Genomic DNA, 19,171 nt, shown 5'->3' on the forward strand with positions numbered 1-19,171 from the left:
CATCTGGGAAAGAATTTAAACACTTCAAATTGGTTTCAAATCTTAGTACATGGCACTACAACTATCTTCCGAAATTGTTTTTGCCCACTGGTTTCTTTTTACAGCAAGAAAAATTTGACACTGCTATCACACATAAACATATTTTTTGTGTGTGTAAATGTGTATCTATATTCAGACTTACACATATATGTACATACATAAATATAACATGTGTATCTGTGTTTGGTCTTTTTTAAGTGTCAAGTATCTTTCCTTTAATTTGCAGATAACTAAAATATATTCTGCAACATCTTATAAGGTTGTATGTGAAAGTGAATGACTATATATCATAGACTGATGATCAGTTCAATATATGCAGAAAAGTATGTCATGATAGTAACACCACATTAAAACTGAAACAGATTCCATATACCTTTATTACACTTTTTCTTTCCCATTCCTTTGACAATAACAAGAGGGCAAAATAACATTCACTCCTTTCAGAAAACAAAAGTATGTGTAGAGACTTTTCCCAGAAACTCTATCATCCAGTCACATCTGCCCATAATTCTACTATCTCTTATTTCTGATATATAATAATTTAATAATGCCATCACCTGGGAAAAGAGATTGTGACAGGGTAATTATGTACTCTTACATAATCTCTTTTAATCACAGAACAAGCAGTAGTTTTAAATACTGAAAGATGTGACACTCAAACACTCCTTAATCTGCTTTATTTTTTCCAGAATATAGCCACATAGTCTTATGAACTAACACATACCCTGATATTTATTGCTTGCAAAGTATTTTCAAGCATCTTCAGTGGAAGCACTAAAAAAGAGATTCTAAATTTGCGTGTCCAAGTTCCCAGAACATTGATGCTAGCTGAAGAGAGCGTGTAATGTGGTTAATCACAGAAAGATAACACCTTGGAAGAAAGTTGCTGCAACATTAGTCTGTTGCCTAGGAAACTAAATTAAGTCTCTTATCAGGCATTATACTTCAAAGATCACTAACATGCTCTTCAGAATATTGGAAAGCATCTGTCCTACAACTACTGTATTGATTTTGCCCAAATCTAATTTACGGCATACATGCAGGCTGTAAAGATGGAAATAATAAAGCGTTCGTGTTTTTTACTTGTTAGCAAAAAGCCTGTAATGCTTACGGGGGTGAGTATTCAGTCGCATTAGTTATTTTTCTCTGCACTTAAAGAAATCTATCACCATCATAACCGTACAGGAAATTAAACAGGGGAAAGAAAAATATGTTTTGCCATGTTATAGTTGGGTAATACACTATTATACTTCCATCATCTACTAAGTTCTGAATCATGAATAAAAACATCTCAGGGTCACCAAAACATAACACTCTATCAAGACAAAAAATACATTTAAGGTTCCAGGTATTTTATCACAGAACACAGGTATGAAAGTGAAACTTCACCAGAAAATAGGATTCATTGTATTTTAAAAAAAAGACAGAAAACAAAGTAAGTAGGTGTTTTAAATATACATCTTCCTTTGCTATATTCACGGTGCAATCCTGATCTTCAGTGAGAATGCAAGTACCTACAATAACTTACTGCAATAAATGAGAAGTTAACTATAGTTTGAATATTTCAAAGTAATAATTAAATTGCCTGGAAAAGTTCCATTATGTTTGTCTTCAAAAAATAATATACTCACATTTATTTGACCAAAACAGATGCAAATGCCTACCATATAAAATGCTACTAAGAACTCCTGTGGGGCCATAAGAACCTCGTTACTTAGTTGAAGTATTTTGCTTCCAAGCTTCCCAACCTTTTCAGGCCTGATACCATGATCTTTATTTTCTCCTCATATCACCTGTATGAATTGTCAATTTGCGATACATGATTACCACCTCATTAACTGTTCACATCAAACAATGACCTAATTGGACATAACCAAGATACAAAAAAAATGCTAAAATGGCAGTTTGCATAAAATAGTTGATTCTTCTCAAATGCATAACTATGGAGACTCTGTAGAAGTGTGTGTGTGGGAAGCTTATTTTTTTCCTACTTCTAAGCAATTTTCATCATCCAGATGTAACAAAGAGGTTACATCTACAACCTGAGCTAAAAGTACTCCCACAGCATTCCCCTGGAGAAACTGACTGCTCATGGCTTAGACAGGTGAACTCTTCGCTGAGTGAAAAACTGGCTGGATGGCCGGGCCCAAAGGGTTGTGGTGAATGGAGTCAAATCCAGTTAGTGGCCGGTCACAAGCAGTGTTCCCCAGGGCTCAGTTTTGGGGCCGGTCTTGTTTAATATCTTTATCAATGATCTGGATGAGGGGATAGAGTGCTCCCTCAGCAAGTTTGGAGAGGACACCAAGTTGGGCGGGAGTGTTGATCTGCTCGAGGGTAGGAAGGCTCCGCAGAGGGATCTGGACAGGCTGGATCGATGGGCCGAGGCCAACTGTATGAGGATCAACAAGGCCAAGTGCCGCGTCCTGCACTTGGGTCACAACAACCCCATGCAACGCTACAGGCTTGGGGACGAGTGGCTGGAAAGCTGCCCTGCAGAAAAGGACCTGGGGGTGTTGATTGACAGCCGGCTGAAGATGAGCCAGCAGTGTGCCCAGGTGGCCAAGAAGGCTAACAGCATCCTGGCCTGTATCAGAAATAGTGTGGCCAGCAGGAGTAGGGAGGTGATCGTGCCCCTGTACTCAGCACTGGTGAGGCCGCACCTCAAATACTGTGTTCAGTTTTGGGCCCCTCACTACCAGGCAGGCATTGAGGTGCTGCAGCACATCCAAAGAACAATGAAGCTGGTGAGGGGTCTGGAGCACAAGTCCTATAAGGAGCAGCTGAGGGAACTGGGGTTGTTTAGCCTGGAGAAAACAAGGCTCAGGGGAGACCTTAATCACTTTCCCCTGAGAGGCGGGTGTCCGTCTCTTCTCCCAAGCAGCAAGTGATGGGATGAGAGGAAACTGCCTCAAGCTGCTCCAGGGGAGGTTTAGATTGGATATTAGGAAAAATTTCTTCACTGAAAGGGTTGTCAAGCATTGGAACAGGCTGCCCAGGGAAGTGGATGAGTCACCATCCCTGGAGGTATTTAAAAGATGGGGCACTTAGGGCATAGGGGTAGACTTCGCAGTGTTAGGCTTACGGTAGGTCTCAATGATCTTCAGGGTCTTTTTCAACCTAAACGGTTCTATGATTCTGCTTTCTTCTGGCATCTGTAAAGAACTCACTACAGTTAGAGTCAGTACACATGGAGTCAGCTATGGCATAGAAGAGACAATATAGCTTTTGTTAAAAGAAGTGGTACCTCAAACCTGTAAGAGCTCTCTGCAGAACAGCTGTGCAGAAGGCAACTCAGCTAACAGAGTGCAGCTGGATTTTCACATAGTTCTCAAGAAGGGGTCTTACAGGAAGGAAAGTACCATAATAATAAAGGCATAGAGGAAGAGACACCACACTGGACAGTGGACCCTAAATCCACCATCACTGCACAGGCAACAGGTTGTTACAGTAGACAGTCTCATGAATATATTAGGTCAATTTTCAGGAAGCAGCAATGTAACAAAGGAATAGATTATCACTAATTATTAAAGTAATAGATGACATAAAAAACAATAAAAACTGTGGACCTATGTGTATACAAGGAAGAATTAGACTGGGACTCTTACCTGGGGTGGGGGGAAGGATAGCAGAGGAGAGGCACAGAAGAGATCCATAAAAAAATGATGGCTCACCTTTCTAACACAAGGTCTAGCAAGCATGAAGTTAACAGGCAGAGAGTCCAAAACAAGAGTTGTGCATAATTAAGCATTACTACGGAACACTGTAGAAGTCAAAAGTCTATGTGGGTTCAAAAACCAACCAGATAAAGCTGTAGGAAAACAGGGTGACAAGGGAGACACTGAAGATACCATCTGCCTCAGCTGGCCCTAAACCGCAAGACTGCTGACAGCTAGGGGTGTCATGCTGCAGGAGTTATCACTGCAGCTTTGTCCTGCCCTTACTTTCTTCTCAGGTGTCCGCAAACGGAACACTGTCAGACACAAGTCTTCGGTCTGACTTACTGCAGTCGTTCTCAGATTATGTTAGAAGCCAAACCTGCGGAGTCAACAGAACATGATTCGGGAAACTGCTAGTTCTTCAAACTTTGTTCAAAGAAGCAGTTTTCTTGCTCACCAGCGTGTTTCTAATTACTCTCATAAACCCTGGACTATCCACACTCCCAGACATTTACAATAAAGTTTTTGTATTACTGCATCACTGACAAAAACTGAAAGTGATCCAAATCTTGTTATAAGACTTAGAGAGACAGCTACGAACTGAAGAGAAGTCATACTATAAATCACTCTTTAAAAAAGTCATCTAAAATAAAGGTTGTTTTCTGCCTTTACTGAGACTAACATTTCAGTGTCTGTTAAGCTTATATAAAACTGATCATGTGCAACAGTGACTTGTATATTTAGCATAATGCACTCTACAGGTCTTGATTCTAGAGACACTCAGAAGACCAATTTCAGCTGAAGGCACTACTACTCAGCTTTTCTAAAAAGTACCTTCTGGAATACACAGCTTCAGATGTCTATTGATGTTACATGTTCGATGATCACCCAGTGCCAGTATTCTTTTTTTTCATAAATATAAATGCTAATGAGTACTGAAATTTAAATCTTTAAATTTGCTCATAATCTCAAACTACTCAAATACTGGGACTAAAAAAAAAGTGTTTTCAAACTATTCTCAAATAGTTCAGTTAAAACAAGAACAGAAGAAATGAAAAAAGCTTTCCAACCTTTAATGAAGTAACTGCAATTTTAAGTTCCACACATCACTAAAATATAAATCAAAACAGAGTAACGCTCTGAAGCCTAGCACTGTTTGTAGCTACAAATGGAGAGTATTCAGAAATCAATATTCTGCATAACACAATATGCCTCCAGTTCCCTTACACTGCTCCAATACAAAACTAACCAGCCAAAGAAAAACCCTCTGCAACAAAATAGATTTAAATTCTGTAGCACACTATTGCAGTAGTTCTACAGCATCCTGAAATATACTTTCAATGGACTTAGTTAGTAACTTGTCATAAACTATACTTAGTATTCCTAAACTTTCAAATTTTGCTGATTTCTTAACTCTTAAATACAAAAGTAGCCACGTAAAGAAGAGGAAGCTTAACATTTTGAGAGACAACTTGAGATAGCTGGGCATGTGGGAGCAAGATGCAAGATAATTCACACAAATTTTGGGAAAGGACATTAAGCTAGAAACTTCTGTTAAAAATAGCCAGTGATATAACACCAATGTTAATGCCCTAGTATCACTATCTGTTTTCAAGGACAGCAGCAAAATCATTTGAGCAATATAGTTGCTCGTACTTCTCAGAACGACTGTTTCAGGCTCAGGCACATGCAGATCCATTAATTTGCAATTCATTTGAGTAAACATTTCACACAAGAATAACAGTTAGTACTTTTTCTCATCCCATAAAAAGTTTAGACTAGCAAAAGCTACGGTCCAGTTATCTAACAGGAGGTGGACCACATAGTCCCCTGAGACCACAGGCTTCAGCAGACATAAGGCTCCAATTAAACTGATCTGCAAATAAAACCTTCAATCTTTAAGAAGTTGAAGGTAACACTTATGTTCCAGTGTAATTTTTAGATTACTGTCTTGGGGAGTGGTAAGCAAGTACATAGCGTGAAAGTGGTAAGCAACTATATAGCACGAAACTAACTACTGAAAAGATATTCCTGGAACTTTTAAAAAAATCCCAACCACCACCTAGAAATCAGTGATTGCATGACAAATGAATATTTACAAGTTAATATAAAATTATTTAAATTCCATCAACAGCAATAAGATGCCTACCAATAGCTAATTCCAATTAGCTCAGAAAGCATTCAACATGTTCCACTTCAGCTGCTAGATGAGGAAAGAAAAAAAAAAGCACGTTCTTTACTTTTTGGTCTTAGGAAAAAGAAAGTTATGTTTCACTTACCAGTTCCTATATAGGATTTAAAGCGTCCTGATAGTCTGTCGACAAAGGCACCTAAAACATCTAATCCCAGTAATGCTACCTGTTGAAACAAAAGCATTAGATACACAAAACAGATCACTAAAGAATTCTTTAGAATATATTTTAAAGAAATTAGACATATGTATGCAAGCATGCTGAAAGACTGAATCTTAACCTAAAGATAAATTAAAGTTCCAATTAGAGAGCTGATAATTCCTTGAAAGCTTTCATTAACACAAAGTTATCAGAATATGTTTGGAATGGATCAAGTATATTTACATATACCAGAGCAGTTCAGATTTTTCAGTACTTGTCTTAAAACAAAAAAAATTAGAAATCCAATGTTTTAGTATTTTCAACTACAAATGATTAAAATTAAAATTATTAATTTATGAGGACTAAGGAGTTGGAAGAAGCTCTTTTCCCGCTCCCCCCAGATCATATAACAGGACTGCAGTTCTCTCTCTCATTTTCTTTAAAAGATGACTTTAGAGGTCTAACTCAGTATTAACAGAAAATCTAAATTCCTTTGAAAGGCCTAAAGCCTTACTGGTACTCCAACCAGGTTTCTAAGCTGCTGAAAGAAACAAAACAGAACACCTTAACAACAACAAGAAAAAACACAAAAAAGGGGGGGGGGTGGGGGGGGTGGGTGGTAGTTACCCAACTCAGGAAAAAGCAAACAACAACTTCAAATGCAAAACTACCTAAGCCCCCAAACATAAGTACTAATACAGACTGGAAAAAACCCATGGTTTAAACAGTTTCCCAGATGCTAAGAGCTTACTTCAATCTGGCTACTCAGCTCATCCACTAAGGTCATTACATCGTTTTCCAAACTCCCAAAAGAAAACAACCGAGAGAAGCTAGTACTGTTTTCCCTTGCAGTTCAGACCACACCATTTGTCCACCTGCTTGTTAAGCTAGGGAAGTTTTATTTCTCATTTGCTCTTATTAAAAAAAAATAAAAAAAATTTAAAAAACAAAAGGAAGTTCAAAATACTACTGGGATTGTGAGGAAGTTCCCATCTATGAACAGTAACTAGATGAGAGAACAATAGGACAATATCCATTAATATAGAAACAAAAACATGATCAGAAATTATCAGTTAAACTAAATTATTTTAACAAGTCAGAACACTTTTTTTGGCCCTTAACTATCTTGCATACTGTTCCAAGACTTAATTTGCTAGAATAGTTCATTATGAACACCAGAACCTGCATTCTCCTATCTCATAGTTAACTCAATTTGCTGCCCATGAAGGTGCAAATGCAAAAGGACAGACCTCCTGAAGCTTGGGCATTCATAACATTTTCCTCCTCTTGATTTTCTAGTAAGACACGCACTGCAAATTTTTCCCCAGGAAGACATAAGCAGAATTACTCCCCTCTTAGCTATTTATTTTCATAGAAGTTGGAACCAGATTTTCTTGGACAACTCTGTTTCCTTAAGATCCTTATCTGTCACAATTGTCCACACTAGACAACAGGCCAAAAAAAAATTTGCCTGGAGATTAACGTGAATACACATGGCCCACGCACAGGGGATCACGTGAGCCTTGTTTCCACAGGGAACTAGACAAATAAGGTCCCCATAAAATCTAGGATCTGAAGCAACCGCATACTTAAGCGGATTTTAATAAATTCAGTATTAGTACAATAGATCTCCTTTTACACAGGAGGTACAAAACTTACTTCCAAGTCAGTACAACTTACTTAGAAATTTACACAATTTTATTACATACTAAAACAGAGAATAGCAAATGTAAGTGGATGCCATCACTAGCTTAAATTAATATAATACCACTACGTGACTGCATCTACAGCTTAGGATGAGACAACAGAATACTATAATTGATAACACACTTAGAGAAAAAAAGTAAGTCAGCTTTTATGGTAATGTCAAGGCTTTCCAAAAGCTCTTTCCTTTAATATTCTTTTCCAGATTGTCAAACTACATGAGACCTGAAACAAAATCTCAATCTAAGAAGTGATGCCTGAAAGAAGTATTCTGAATATACATTGTTTTCCTATGCTTCTGTTTCCTGACTACAAGACCCACCTCAGACTTGTCTTCCAGTAACAGCAAGATACCTTTCCCGTGCAAGTATTTTGGGGTCTATTAACACACAAACCACAGCCTTTCCTTCTGTAAAGGTACTTCGAGAGTCTCTCTCTTCTCCACACATTTGATTATCTTTCTAAAATCTCTCTTGAAGACTTCTACCATTCTGAACAACAGCAGCTCAGAGATTTAAATAAGTAAAGCACGCATGGATGTTTTTTACTACACATCTACTCTGTACTAATCCCAAAGAAGAGTTCTGAGTAAGATGTAGAGAATTTCTCGATTGATTCCTCCAGTGCTTGGCCTCTAGGGTTTGGAGGGGTTTTTGCGGAATTTTTCTTTTTTCTTTTTTTTTTTTTTTTTTGATTGGTTGGTTTGGAGGGGAGGCAGGAATTGTTTGTTTTTACAGTCTCACCTGGGTAAAAACAGTGGCCATATGGAATATTTGAACTTCCATATAGCTAAGGGTCAGAGGCTTGATAACTACCAGAGAAATGGCTATTCATCCTCCCATGACTGTCACTGCCAACAAATAATCTGATCACTTGTATTTCATTTGTGTAAGAGTATTTTATTTTGATCAAGGGCACCCACTAAGATAATGCTTGCATATTCCATATTTTTGTATCCCTCCCTGTGAATGGGTAAAGTTTAATCACCTCTTATGATGTAAGTCACATTTATCTTGATTAACCATTCAAGCAGTTGTCAATATGGTGTTGGCTCTTTGTAACTGTCCATCAAAGAATTGCTTAATGAATGCAGTACAGGTTCTACTTCAATAATTAGTGTACAAAAGCCGCTTCAGTAAATACTATAAATTTAAATATCCTGATGAGTAGTTTTGTCTTGTGATGTACTTACTGTACGAAAATATACAGTTCAGACTGCATGGGATGAAATACAGCTTTCAAAAGTTACCTTTCTAAGTCAAAATAAGATATGAGACTAACCCTAGCTTTAAGAAATGCAAAAGTAACAAACACTGCTGTGAAATTCTCATCCCTTTAACAGCTACTAAACAAGAACCTTTACAGATAAGAAGTAAGGGAACAGGTTACTACAGTCTTAAAGGAGCTCTACCAACATCATGATGGTTATTCTTCAGCTCATACAAAGTCCTCTATGGCCTGCAACTTTGGAAAGACAACAGGTATGAAATGTCATGATACCTGCAGAGTAAGAAAGTATGATGTGACCTCAAGCTGGAAGTAAGGGGAAATTACTCTAGCTACAAAATTGGCTCTCGTTGCACATTTCAAAACAAGTCAGCTGAAGCATACCACTACAGAGTACACCAAATGAACGACCTCTGACTGTTTTTGTAAATCGGTCTTAACATTTCACTGCTTCGATACACAACGTTCTGAATTTCAGCATCTCCTGGTAGGTATTATGCGTGCAGTATTCAAGCAGTCCTTTGGAAGGAGTCCTTAACAACCGATACGGGATCACATGAGCAGCATTCAAAAAAAAAAAAATCACAAGTCAAGGCAGAACTTATCTGCAAGAAAAAGGTTCCAAGCTCTCAGATACTGCGTGGGACCATGTACCAACACAGGCTCTGCACTACCAACAGAAAAACCTCTCACCAGCATCATGGCTCTTTCCCCACCAGCTTCAATGAGGGATGTATTTCTTCTGGGATTAAAATCATTGGATCTGTTTCTTACTCTGCATTCATTAGGCCTTTTGTCTGCTGCCCAGAAAGAGCCTTTGTACGTTGAGACTGATTCATCAGCTCACTGTTGTTTGATGCATTTAAACACTGCTTTTGAGGCTCACAGTGGAAAAGATATGTAGGCTTATTTGAACTGGAGTTGGTTAGTTGTTGAGCTATTCTTTAACAAGCCAGTGTTCAGGACCATCCCTGACTTGTCAGATGACAACAAAATTGCCAACCCAAGTGAGAAATATTTTATCTGTTCTGGAAAGGACCAGACTCTTTAGTGAAATCAAGATGTTCCAATCAAAATGTGGTTACGAACTGAGCCAGTGATTACGAATTGAGCCTACTTCTTGCTCTGCAGCTTGTTCCTTTTCCAGCTCTCCTTCTACATACGCTTTCCAGCACTGCCACTGCTCTCCTGTGGGCAAATTCCAGGCATCTAAGTCTTTGCTAGAAAAAGAAATCCTGTTCTTCAAACCATACCTGGTTAACCATGCATGCTTACTATTATTCTGTGACTTTGTAATTTCCCATCCCTGTGGGGAACATCTAGGGGCAGGACACTACCAGGAAACCACCTCTAGTTACATAAGTTGCCAAATGACCTTAATACACGAACGTCCTTGGATTTGGTCATAGGATCCCTGAACTGTATATGGAAATACGGATTCTGCAGTTCACAGTCTGCAAACTAGTCATGAGAATCTAATGGGCAAATTATGGAGGTCACTATCTGGAACTCTGAAAGAATGAAGTTAAGGCATTGGACTTCCTGTCACCATGGGGACAGCTGTGGTATCACTAACATCAACTGACAAACACAAAACAGCATGCCAAACAACTACGCCCTGTAAGAACAAGCATTGTTCCAGCACTGCAATGGTGGAACAAAACTCATGCAAGAACATAATGAGATTTTTTTTGTTTCAAGTGTTGCCAGCCAAGCCAGCCAAGCCCAAAGGTGTACTTTTTCAATTCTCAAATAATCTCAAGCACCTTGCAAGTAGCTAAACACGAAACAAAACCACATATGTATGTGCAGTTTCTTCTGCTTTACTCCTTGAAGTTTCTTATTCCTAGTTCTCTTTATTCATCTCCCTGAATAAACTACTTCTATTTCACAGAATACTCAATCACTTTTTGCTCCCTTTACTGTTTCCACTCCAATTCTCTCCGCATCGCCCACTTCGCTGAGTTCTACCCATATGCCATTCCCTCCCTTAACCCAAAAGCTTGCAGATACAAAAAACTGCCCCCGGCTCTATGTGCAGAAGGAAGTTTCCATCTTCCTGGGTCATTTCTTCAACCCAGGTGGCCCTTCAGCCCCAGCCAGGTCATCTTCAGACTCCATTCTCCCTTGTACAGGAAAATGCATTGCTGCAGTCCTCCCACTCACCATCAGTTGGGCAACTGCCTCTGCCGACACCAGCCAAAACTGCAGTCCCAGCTGCTGAAGCCACCACACATGTCATCTATACTTTAGATATTTTAGCTGACAAGAAAGCATTATTCCCATTATTTTGCTTCTGTCATCTTCAAGGGTACAAATGACACACTTCCAAAGATGTATACTAGCTTCCTTCTTCTTTTTTTTTAACATATATCTCATCATTTCACATAGCAAGGAGAGGGGTTGCTAGTAATCTAACAAAGTCTTCAAGCTCAACAATTTGAGTCACAAGTTCTTTAGCAAATGCAGAGCCTCCTCTATCTAAAAATGCAAGTTTACTGACTTCAAAGCAATGTTTTGCAACTATAATTTGGACTACAAGCTAAGATTCTCCTGAGAGTATCAAATCTCTGCTACTGTTAAAACTATACATCAGCTGCAACCCTCACTGTCTCATAAAGGGTATAGACTACCAAACTTCATATGATAATCTTCCTTTCATTATCCTTCTGTGATGGCCAACCACAAATTATTTCAGCATCACAGTGCAAGTAACCGCACTACCAAGGATTACTGAATGAATCACCCATATTTATCCAGAGACTGCTGAGTGTAGTTCAGCACTGAAAAGGCTTGGTTTCTTCAGAGGTCCTTCTCGACAGGCATGGATCTGGGAGGTCCTCGTTATTTTAAGCTCCCTTGTACAGCAGGCAAAACAAGCAAGCATAGTGCCGTCATAAAAATTTTAAAGATTAAAAAGAAAAAATCTGTTTTACTGCCCTTTCCCCATGATGGCAACTGTAACATCCCTCCCCCCCCGGCATTAAGAAACATTTACCCAATTTTGAAGAACATATGAATGTAATACTCAAAATGGTTACTGGAAAAATGTTTACAACCTATTATTTCAGGATCTCTCATGATCTTCAAATGGACTTGAGTTCAGACTGAAAGTGTGATCTCCAAATTGTTTTGTATTCTGTGGACAATACAGGGATCAGTACTCTAAAGTGTGTCGTGTACTGCCTCCAGCTTGATCCATTACAGGAATACCTACAGTTTGCTTCATACATACACTAAACGTTCCTCCCTTGACTGTGTCAAATTTTTCCACAGACATTGTTTCAAGGACAGCAACTATAAAGCAAAAGTATATGACACGGCAACACCTGATATTTTAAGCCATTTTCTTTCCGAGATTGTCTGGCTTAAACTTTATGTGCTGCAGCGGAAAAAGTTTGAAGACAGAGCCTCTTGAAAAGCAGGGCTCAGTGGGAAGACAATGAGATGTATGGTATTTCTCTTTAGAACAAATAAAGAAAAAAGCTCTTTTTTCCCCAAAGAAAATTGCACTTGAAAGCCTTTCTAAGCATGCTGATGGAGCAAAACAAAGAAACACTTTATTTTAGGACTCAATTCTTCCAAAAGAATATCATTCTTTTCGTGCCCAAGGTCTCTTATTTTCTTCCCCATTTCCTCTTATTTTAATTGCATTAAACATACAGTGATTCCCATTCTCTGCTACTTACTCCTACCCCTGGCACCAGCTCCTCTACTGTGAGGAGACAAGTATTCACGCAGCTGAATACTAACCCGCTTTAGGAAACCAATCCAACAAACGAACAAGAGAAGGCATCTTCTCAGCCAGATCTCTTCCCTGAGCCTGCTTCCTGCGCAGCCTCGCAAGCATTCACATCAGAGCAACAAGGGCACAACCCACCATCACAATTCAGCAGCCAGTGAAAGAAACTGCTTAAATTAGCAATGCCGCTAAAAACGTGTGTTGAACTACGTATGGCTCATGCACGTGGACTGCTGTGAATTCTGTTCTGAAGGGTGCATCTCTCGTCTTGCACACTGCACAGGGCTTGGAAAGGGTCTCTATTCACACCCAAATCAATCAAACTGCAGGCTAAAAGGGATAGCCCTATTACCCCTCTTGACTTGCAGGTATATTTGATCCGGTGCACTTAAATCTCCTGTAGCATCAGTAAAATCAGCTTGCTGAAACACTGGAAAATTAATTCAACATCAACAGAAAGTTAATTGCCTCAAGAAAGAGAGTGAGCATGCCTGGCCACAGGAGAAGCACAGCTGCTATTTCAACAGGGACTACAGTTAGGCTGGATTACATGAACTGAGGCTGCAAAACATTTTGAGAACTGTCAATTCCACCTCCGGAGGAGAGGCCTGAGAGTTTGAGACAATATATTCCACATTCCTAATGAAAGGCTGGACAAAATTAGTTTTAATTGAACTTAAAATAATTAAAGTTTCTTGCAAGTTTTCCTTGTCTTCTGGAGATCTGCTTGATTATTTGGCTAGCATTCAATAGTTTATTTAACATTCTATGAACAGAGCATAAATAATATATGAAAAAATAGTAATTTTACTCAAGAAAAAAAATCAATCCTTGAGCTTGAAAACTAAAATTGGATTCATACACAGACAGGTCGAACCACATTCTCATTACATAGAAATAAGGGAAGTAGCTCCCACATAGATGAAACAAACAACTTGAAGAAAGAAATAATGACGTTCAGCAAAGGGCTCAGAAGTCAAACATTTCTCCTCCAAAGACATTTAAATTACCACTATTTGCTAACAAAGACTAAGGAAATACCAGGATCTATACAGCAGCTGAAAAATAAAAGGTTGAGGCAGGTCCTCTTTTATTCCATTTTTCTGTCCTGCAGGTTACAGTCCTACAACTCACTATAGCATTTGCCTTTTGTGTAGCGTATGTTGGCTTGTGCTCAACTTCAGATCCAAAATAACCCACACATTTTCTTCTTAAGGACTGCTACTCTATCACAGGCCCCACATCCTGCATTTGTGTGTTCAATTATCCTTACTAAAATGCAGGACTTCATTTTTTATTTCTGAACTTTCCTTTTTTTTTTTTTCAGATCTCAGTATTTGCATTTTGTTGAAATAATTTTAATTCTAGCTTCCACCTCACACACTTACATGCAGTCAATGAAGTTATAACTGCTGCTAACCCTTTGCAAGGACTTCAGACAAACATCCTAACCCCTTGTCTTAACTATTTGCAAAACTACAGTTCAGATCTTCCCTTCCTTTCTGGAAAGGGAAAGCTCCTCCTGCTGGCCTTTTGTTGAACTAAAGGCAAACCAAAATAAATACTTGCCAAACCAAGGAAATACAAAAATGCAACAACAACAGTAGTGGTATTTTAGTATCTTTCAGTATTTGGTATTGAAATAAACAAAGCTAAGAAAAATCTCACTCTATAGGAAGCATAGAATAAAAGGTAACTCCAAGAATTTGCCTAAAAGAAACAGATTATCCACACTATCAGAAACAGACAGTGTGAAATCCGATTTTTTCTTTTCATGGCAAGCAATCACAGAATGGTTTGGGTTGGAAGGGACCTTAAAGATCATCTCGTTCCAACCCCCCTGCCATGGGCAGGGACACCTCAAAGCCCCATCCAACCTGGCCTTGAGCACTTCCAGGGTTGGGGCATCCACAACTTCTCTGGGCAACCTGTTCCAGTGCCTCACCACCCTCATGGTGAAGAATTTCTTCCTAGTATCTAATCTAAATCCACCCTCGAGATCAGCTGCTCTGACATAAAAACAGTGATTATTATCTTCCTACTGCAGTTGAGGAATAAAACAAGTTAAACTATCGACTACAAAGGTAAGAAATCCAAAGATGACTCACAGTCACAAACATTACTGATGACTCTTCTCACATAACATTACCTTGAGAAACTACCAGAATTTTAGCAATAGGTTTTTATTACTTCTGATCAGGTGTGATGTGCACAAAGAACCAAAAGGTAGCTTTATGGCTCAAAAAATAAATTTTATAAGGGTAACTATTCAATTTTGGCGGGCTTAAAAAAAAACCCACAACATGCTAACAGCTAAGAGTAGACTTGCAAAGCTCTACATGAAAAGTAGTACTTCTCCGTCCCGCATCTCTCTAGCAGAGCCACCAGACCGTACAAAGTTAGATAAACTTGTAATTATTTCAAGTGACTATCGAGCACAACAGAGACATAAGAGATTTCTTAATTAAAACTCACGGATACTTAGATGAACATCCAGGTTAACCCAGTAAAGCCAGCAAATATCTATCAGTAGCGATGCCCTCAGAATGGGGAATTAATTTACTGCTTGAAGTTCACCTGAGAGTCTGAACACGAACATCAGCACTGTACCAATTTTCTGAGATTGACAAATATTTCAGAGTTTGAGAACAAATACCAGCAGAATAATACCATCACCCATCTCTTACTACTTTGCCTCCAACTCACCTGCTTCTTAAAAAGATTTCCAAATTACTCCCCTCATTTTTTTCTCTCCACTATTCCTTACAGCCTTGGGAAAACAGTTGGGGGGGGGTGTAGAGAAACAAAACAAGCCCCAAAATCCAAAGCACTATATTGTAGGAGAAAAAGAAGTCAGTCCCAACCAATATGAAATGAACCAGACCACAGTACTAGGACAACAAGCAAAACAATTTTCAGTTCAGTGAGCAACTCTTTTATTCTAATGAGATCCAAAATAAAAACTTAAATTATGCACATCTTCTGTGTACTCCCTGGTGTAGCAAAGTTTAACAGTCTTTGGCAGCTAATTTATCACTGACTGCACAGACGCTGTAACTCAAGTCCCCATAACACACCACTAAGGTCAGCCTTTAAAGATGCTTCCTCTCTCTCTAGATCACTCCCCGTGTTCTGCAACCAACTTTCACTAGAACTCGGTACCATTTGCAGATGAGTCAACACATTTTTCATCCCAACTTTTTGATTTATCAGTAACTCAAACTGGTAATTGCATTTTCCACTTCAATGAGCTAGATGAACTCAGAAATTTTCCTATCTGCTTTCTTAGTTTGGAACTGCCAGATTGTTTATTAAACCACTATAAACAGCTGCAAACTTCAGAAAAGCAAAAGCACTATTTAGACGGCCAAAATCTTCTTGAGACAAGTTAATTCAACCTTGCTGATAACAAGTCCATACCTGTTTACTGAACACCTCTTTTTCCCCCCACTCAAGTCTGCCAAATCAACCCTCCTATTCTCTCCAGATCCTTTTCCTTCTGGTTATGTGAGGAAGAAACTTTCCAGAGTGGCATTTCATAGAAAGTTTTCTCTTCTCAGGCACAGCACAGAGTTGAGCCTGGAGCTCCCAGATCATGCATCTTCTCTTTCAGTATGGTCAGCAGAGTGCACTGCATGCAAGAACTGAGTTTTCACATGAAAGGAAAGATATGGCATATCCAGAGCAAGTTACATCAGTTGTTCCCTCATTATCCATACCAGTCACCTATAGTCCCTCAAAACTTCCTCCAGCATTCCCCACTTGTCTCTCCGATTCATCTAGCTCAGCAGTTCTGATAAATAAGCCAGTCGCCAGCCATTATCACTGCTCAGTTAAACAGCCATGTCAACAGGGAGGGATTAATTACTTTGGGACTTGGAAGACCTGCAAGACCTTTAGCAAGATACAAGAAGAAAGAGATGATAAGCAGAACTGTCTAAGTACTCTACATATCCATTCCTCACTAGCAGAGAGGATAACCAACGAATTATTAAAAACACAGTAATAAAAATAAAGATTACTTTAATATTTTTCTTGAGAATACATGTAAGCCTGTGGTACTCATCACTTTATGGTATCATTGAGGCCCTAAGTTTAATAACAAACTCATATTAACATTTAAACCTCTAACACCTGTGTTTGCATAAGATAAAATAAGCAAGTAAGATGCAAACCACAGTTCTCCAGAATATTTTTAATTTTTGTTTTGAAGCAGCACATGCTGGCAGTCACCACCACAGCCAGGAACACTGGAATTGATCATGAGCAAAACATCCAAGACCTTGTGCGTTGCAGCTAATATTATGTATATAACATGCTTTGAACTGGAACGTTGTATGCATAAAGCACCACCAGTAAGTGGACACAGAGAAGTGGCAAAAAAAAAGATTTTCATTATTATGCAAGCCATTTTTAAAACTCTTAGAATTTGTAATACTCTTAACCTCATCATGCGTGACTGAGACTTGTGATCTGGAGTACCGCTTACTCCTCATTCATCCCACAGTCCTAACAGCTAAGGAGTTCTGTCACCTTACATCACCAGCAAGCAGAATGTGTCGCATTGTGAAAAATACATCTTAATACTTCAAACTTGCTTTTCCACGACCAATTTTGTCAATTTAGAAGTGCAGAAAAAAACTTTTACATTACGCTGTTGAGATAAGTAAGTATATAGTCCTCTTTACACAAAAGGGTATTTCTGAAGACCTGTCTAGGTTTCACAGTAATTAATTATCACTAACAACTGCCCTCAGATGAGGGATTTAAAAGCAAGTAAGTTATACTTGTCTAACATATGTTATTTCCTCAAGCCAACCTGACCTGTAATGACAAATATGCTTCCAAAAAAAATAAATCATGCGCAAACAGAGTTAAGCCTTATTATTTTCAGACCTCAAACTTGTAAGTGCAAACACAAGCAAGTACACAGCACTGTAGTCAGAGAGAAAAAAACCAAATATACCCATTTCATGACCATACTGCCCTTACAAGTTACTCCTACGCCTGCCTCCTGAGCCTAAGTAAATAGGAAAAAAATTACAATAACTAGACGAAGTTCAAAGGCCCGAAGTGGAAGTCAATCACCTTCCAAGGCAAGAGAGCGAGGTGAAGGCCGGCTGACAGAGCCGGGCTGAGCACAGCAGACCAACACCGCCGCCCCACGACGTGCCCGTCCCAGCCACCCACCCACCGCACACGCCAAAAAATATGAAATAAAATTAAAAAAAAAAAATGGCTAAGGCCAATACGATTGTCCTTGGTAGTAAAATGACGTTGTCAATCGTGTTATCGGCTGACCAACGTCAGAAAAGCGTACTAGTATTACCAGAGGCGTGTGCAGGAATAATCACTGTTCTCCTGTAGCTCGGCCCAAAACACACAGAAGAAAAAAAAAAAAGCGAGACGTGAGTCATCACTGGGCTGCTAGAAAGATACTATACAACTTCCCACGTACAGGAAAGTCGCCTAAAGACGATGTAAAAAACAACTTCAAACTTACAATGGGAACCCCAAGAAGCAAATTATTCATTAAATCGTATAAAACACGCACGGTCTAACACAAACGCGGTGAAACAGCACTCTTCCCGGCCTACAGAAAATAATGGCAATCCCCTGAAACGTTACACCCAAGTACAGAGACCGTGGAATGGGAGTGGTAGCGAAAAAATAATAAAATAAAAAAAATACACCACCACCTATCTTGGTGCAGAATAAGAAACACAAGCCGAGCAGTCGCACGGGTTTTAACTGACCAACGATAAAAGCAAAACCAAAACCCCATTACTGCTTCTTTTAGGACAGAGGAATAGGAAGAAGAAAACGTTAGCCAACGCTCCCAAAATTTCTGCATTTCCCTTTGCGGGGGGAAGGATAAAAACTGGTATAAAGGTAGTTTTATTTCTGCTCGCATCCGATTAAAAAGTAATGCGGAGCGCTGTACCTCCCTGCCATGATGAATCATGGTCCCCCTGTACCCAGCCTCGCCGACCAGCCTCACCTTGAAATTGCTGGAGTTGACCCATCCTGTTAATTCGTCGATCACTTTGTCAAGGCGCTGCTGGTCCTGCTCCAGATCGGGGGACCTGGCCGGGTCGCTCAGGTACTCCAGCAGCTCCTGGCCGACCTGCATCCTGCGGCCCACGTCCTTCTGCTGCACCTGGTCGCAGAAATAATCCATACCGGCAGGCTCCATCCTCGGCCGCTGCGGAAAAGTTTTCCGGGAGACGCGCCGACCGCTTTCAGGGTCGGAAGCGCGGCCAGGGCAGGGCGGGCGGCAGGCGGAGGGAAACGCCCGGCGAGGCGGCGGTCCCCGGCAGGGCCGCGGCGCTCATGAAGCCTCTCCTCGCCCTCTGCGCCCCGGCTCCGCGCCCGGCGCCTCCATGCGCACACGCACCGCACGCCGCCGCCAGGGGCACGGGCGGCTTCCGCCGGCCTCCTCCGGGAGCCCGCCCGCAAGGTGAAGCCTG

General features: G+C 39.9%; 1 protein-coding gene across 18 annotated transcripts in view; it reads right to left on the reverse strand.

The window, feature by feature from the left end:
* Positions 1-18,897, reverse strand: part of CLASP2 (cytoplasmic linker associated protein 2) — a 150,438-nt gene extending 131,541 nt beyond the window's left edge. For all 18 annotated transcript variants that reach the window (XM_059818358.1, XM_059818350.1, XM_059818357.1 and 15 more), the window contains exons 1-2: positions 18,703-18,897; positions 5,975-6,053 (exon numbers count right to left, since the gene is read on the reverse strand). In XM_059818358.1, coding sequence (XP_059674341.1) covers positions 5,975-6,053; positions 18,703-18,897 — 274 coding nt within the window. The remainder of the gene's footprint in view (positions 1-5,974; positions 6,054-18,702) is intronic.
* Between the last annotated feature and the right edge of the window lie 274 nt (positions 18,898-19,171).

The sequence above is a fragment of the Gavia stellata genome, chromosome 6 (genome assembly GCF_030936135.1).
Source record: "Gavia stellata isolate bGavSte3 chromosome 6, bGavSte3.hap2, whole genome shotgun sequence".
NCBI classification, from domain to species: domain Eukaryota; kingdom Metazoa; phylum Chordata; class Aves; order Gaviiformes; family Gaviidae; genus Gavia; species Gavia stellata.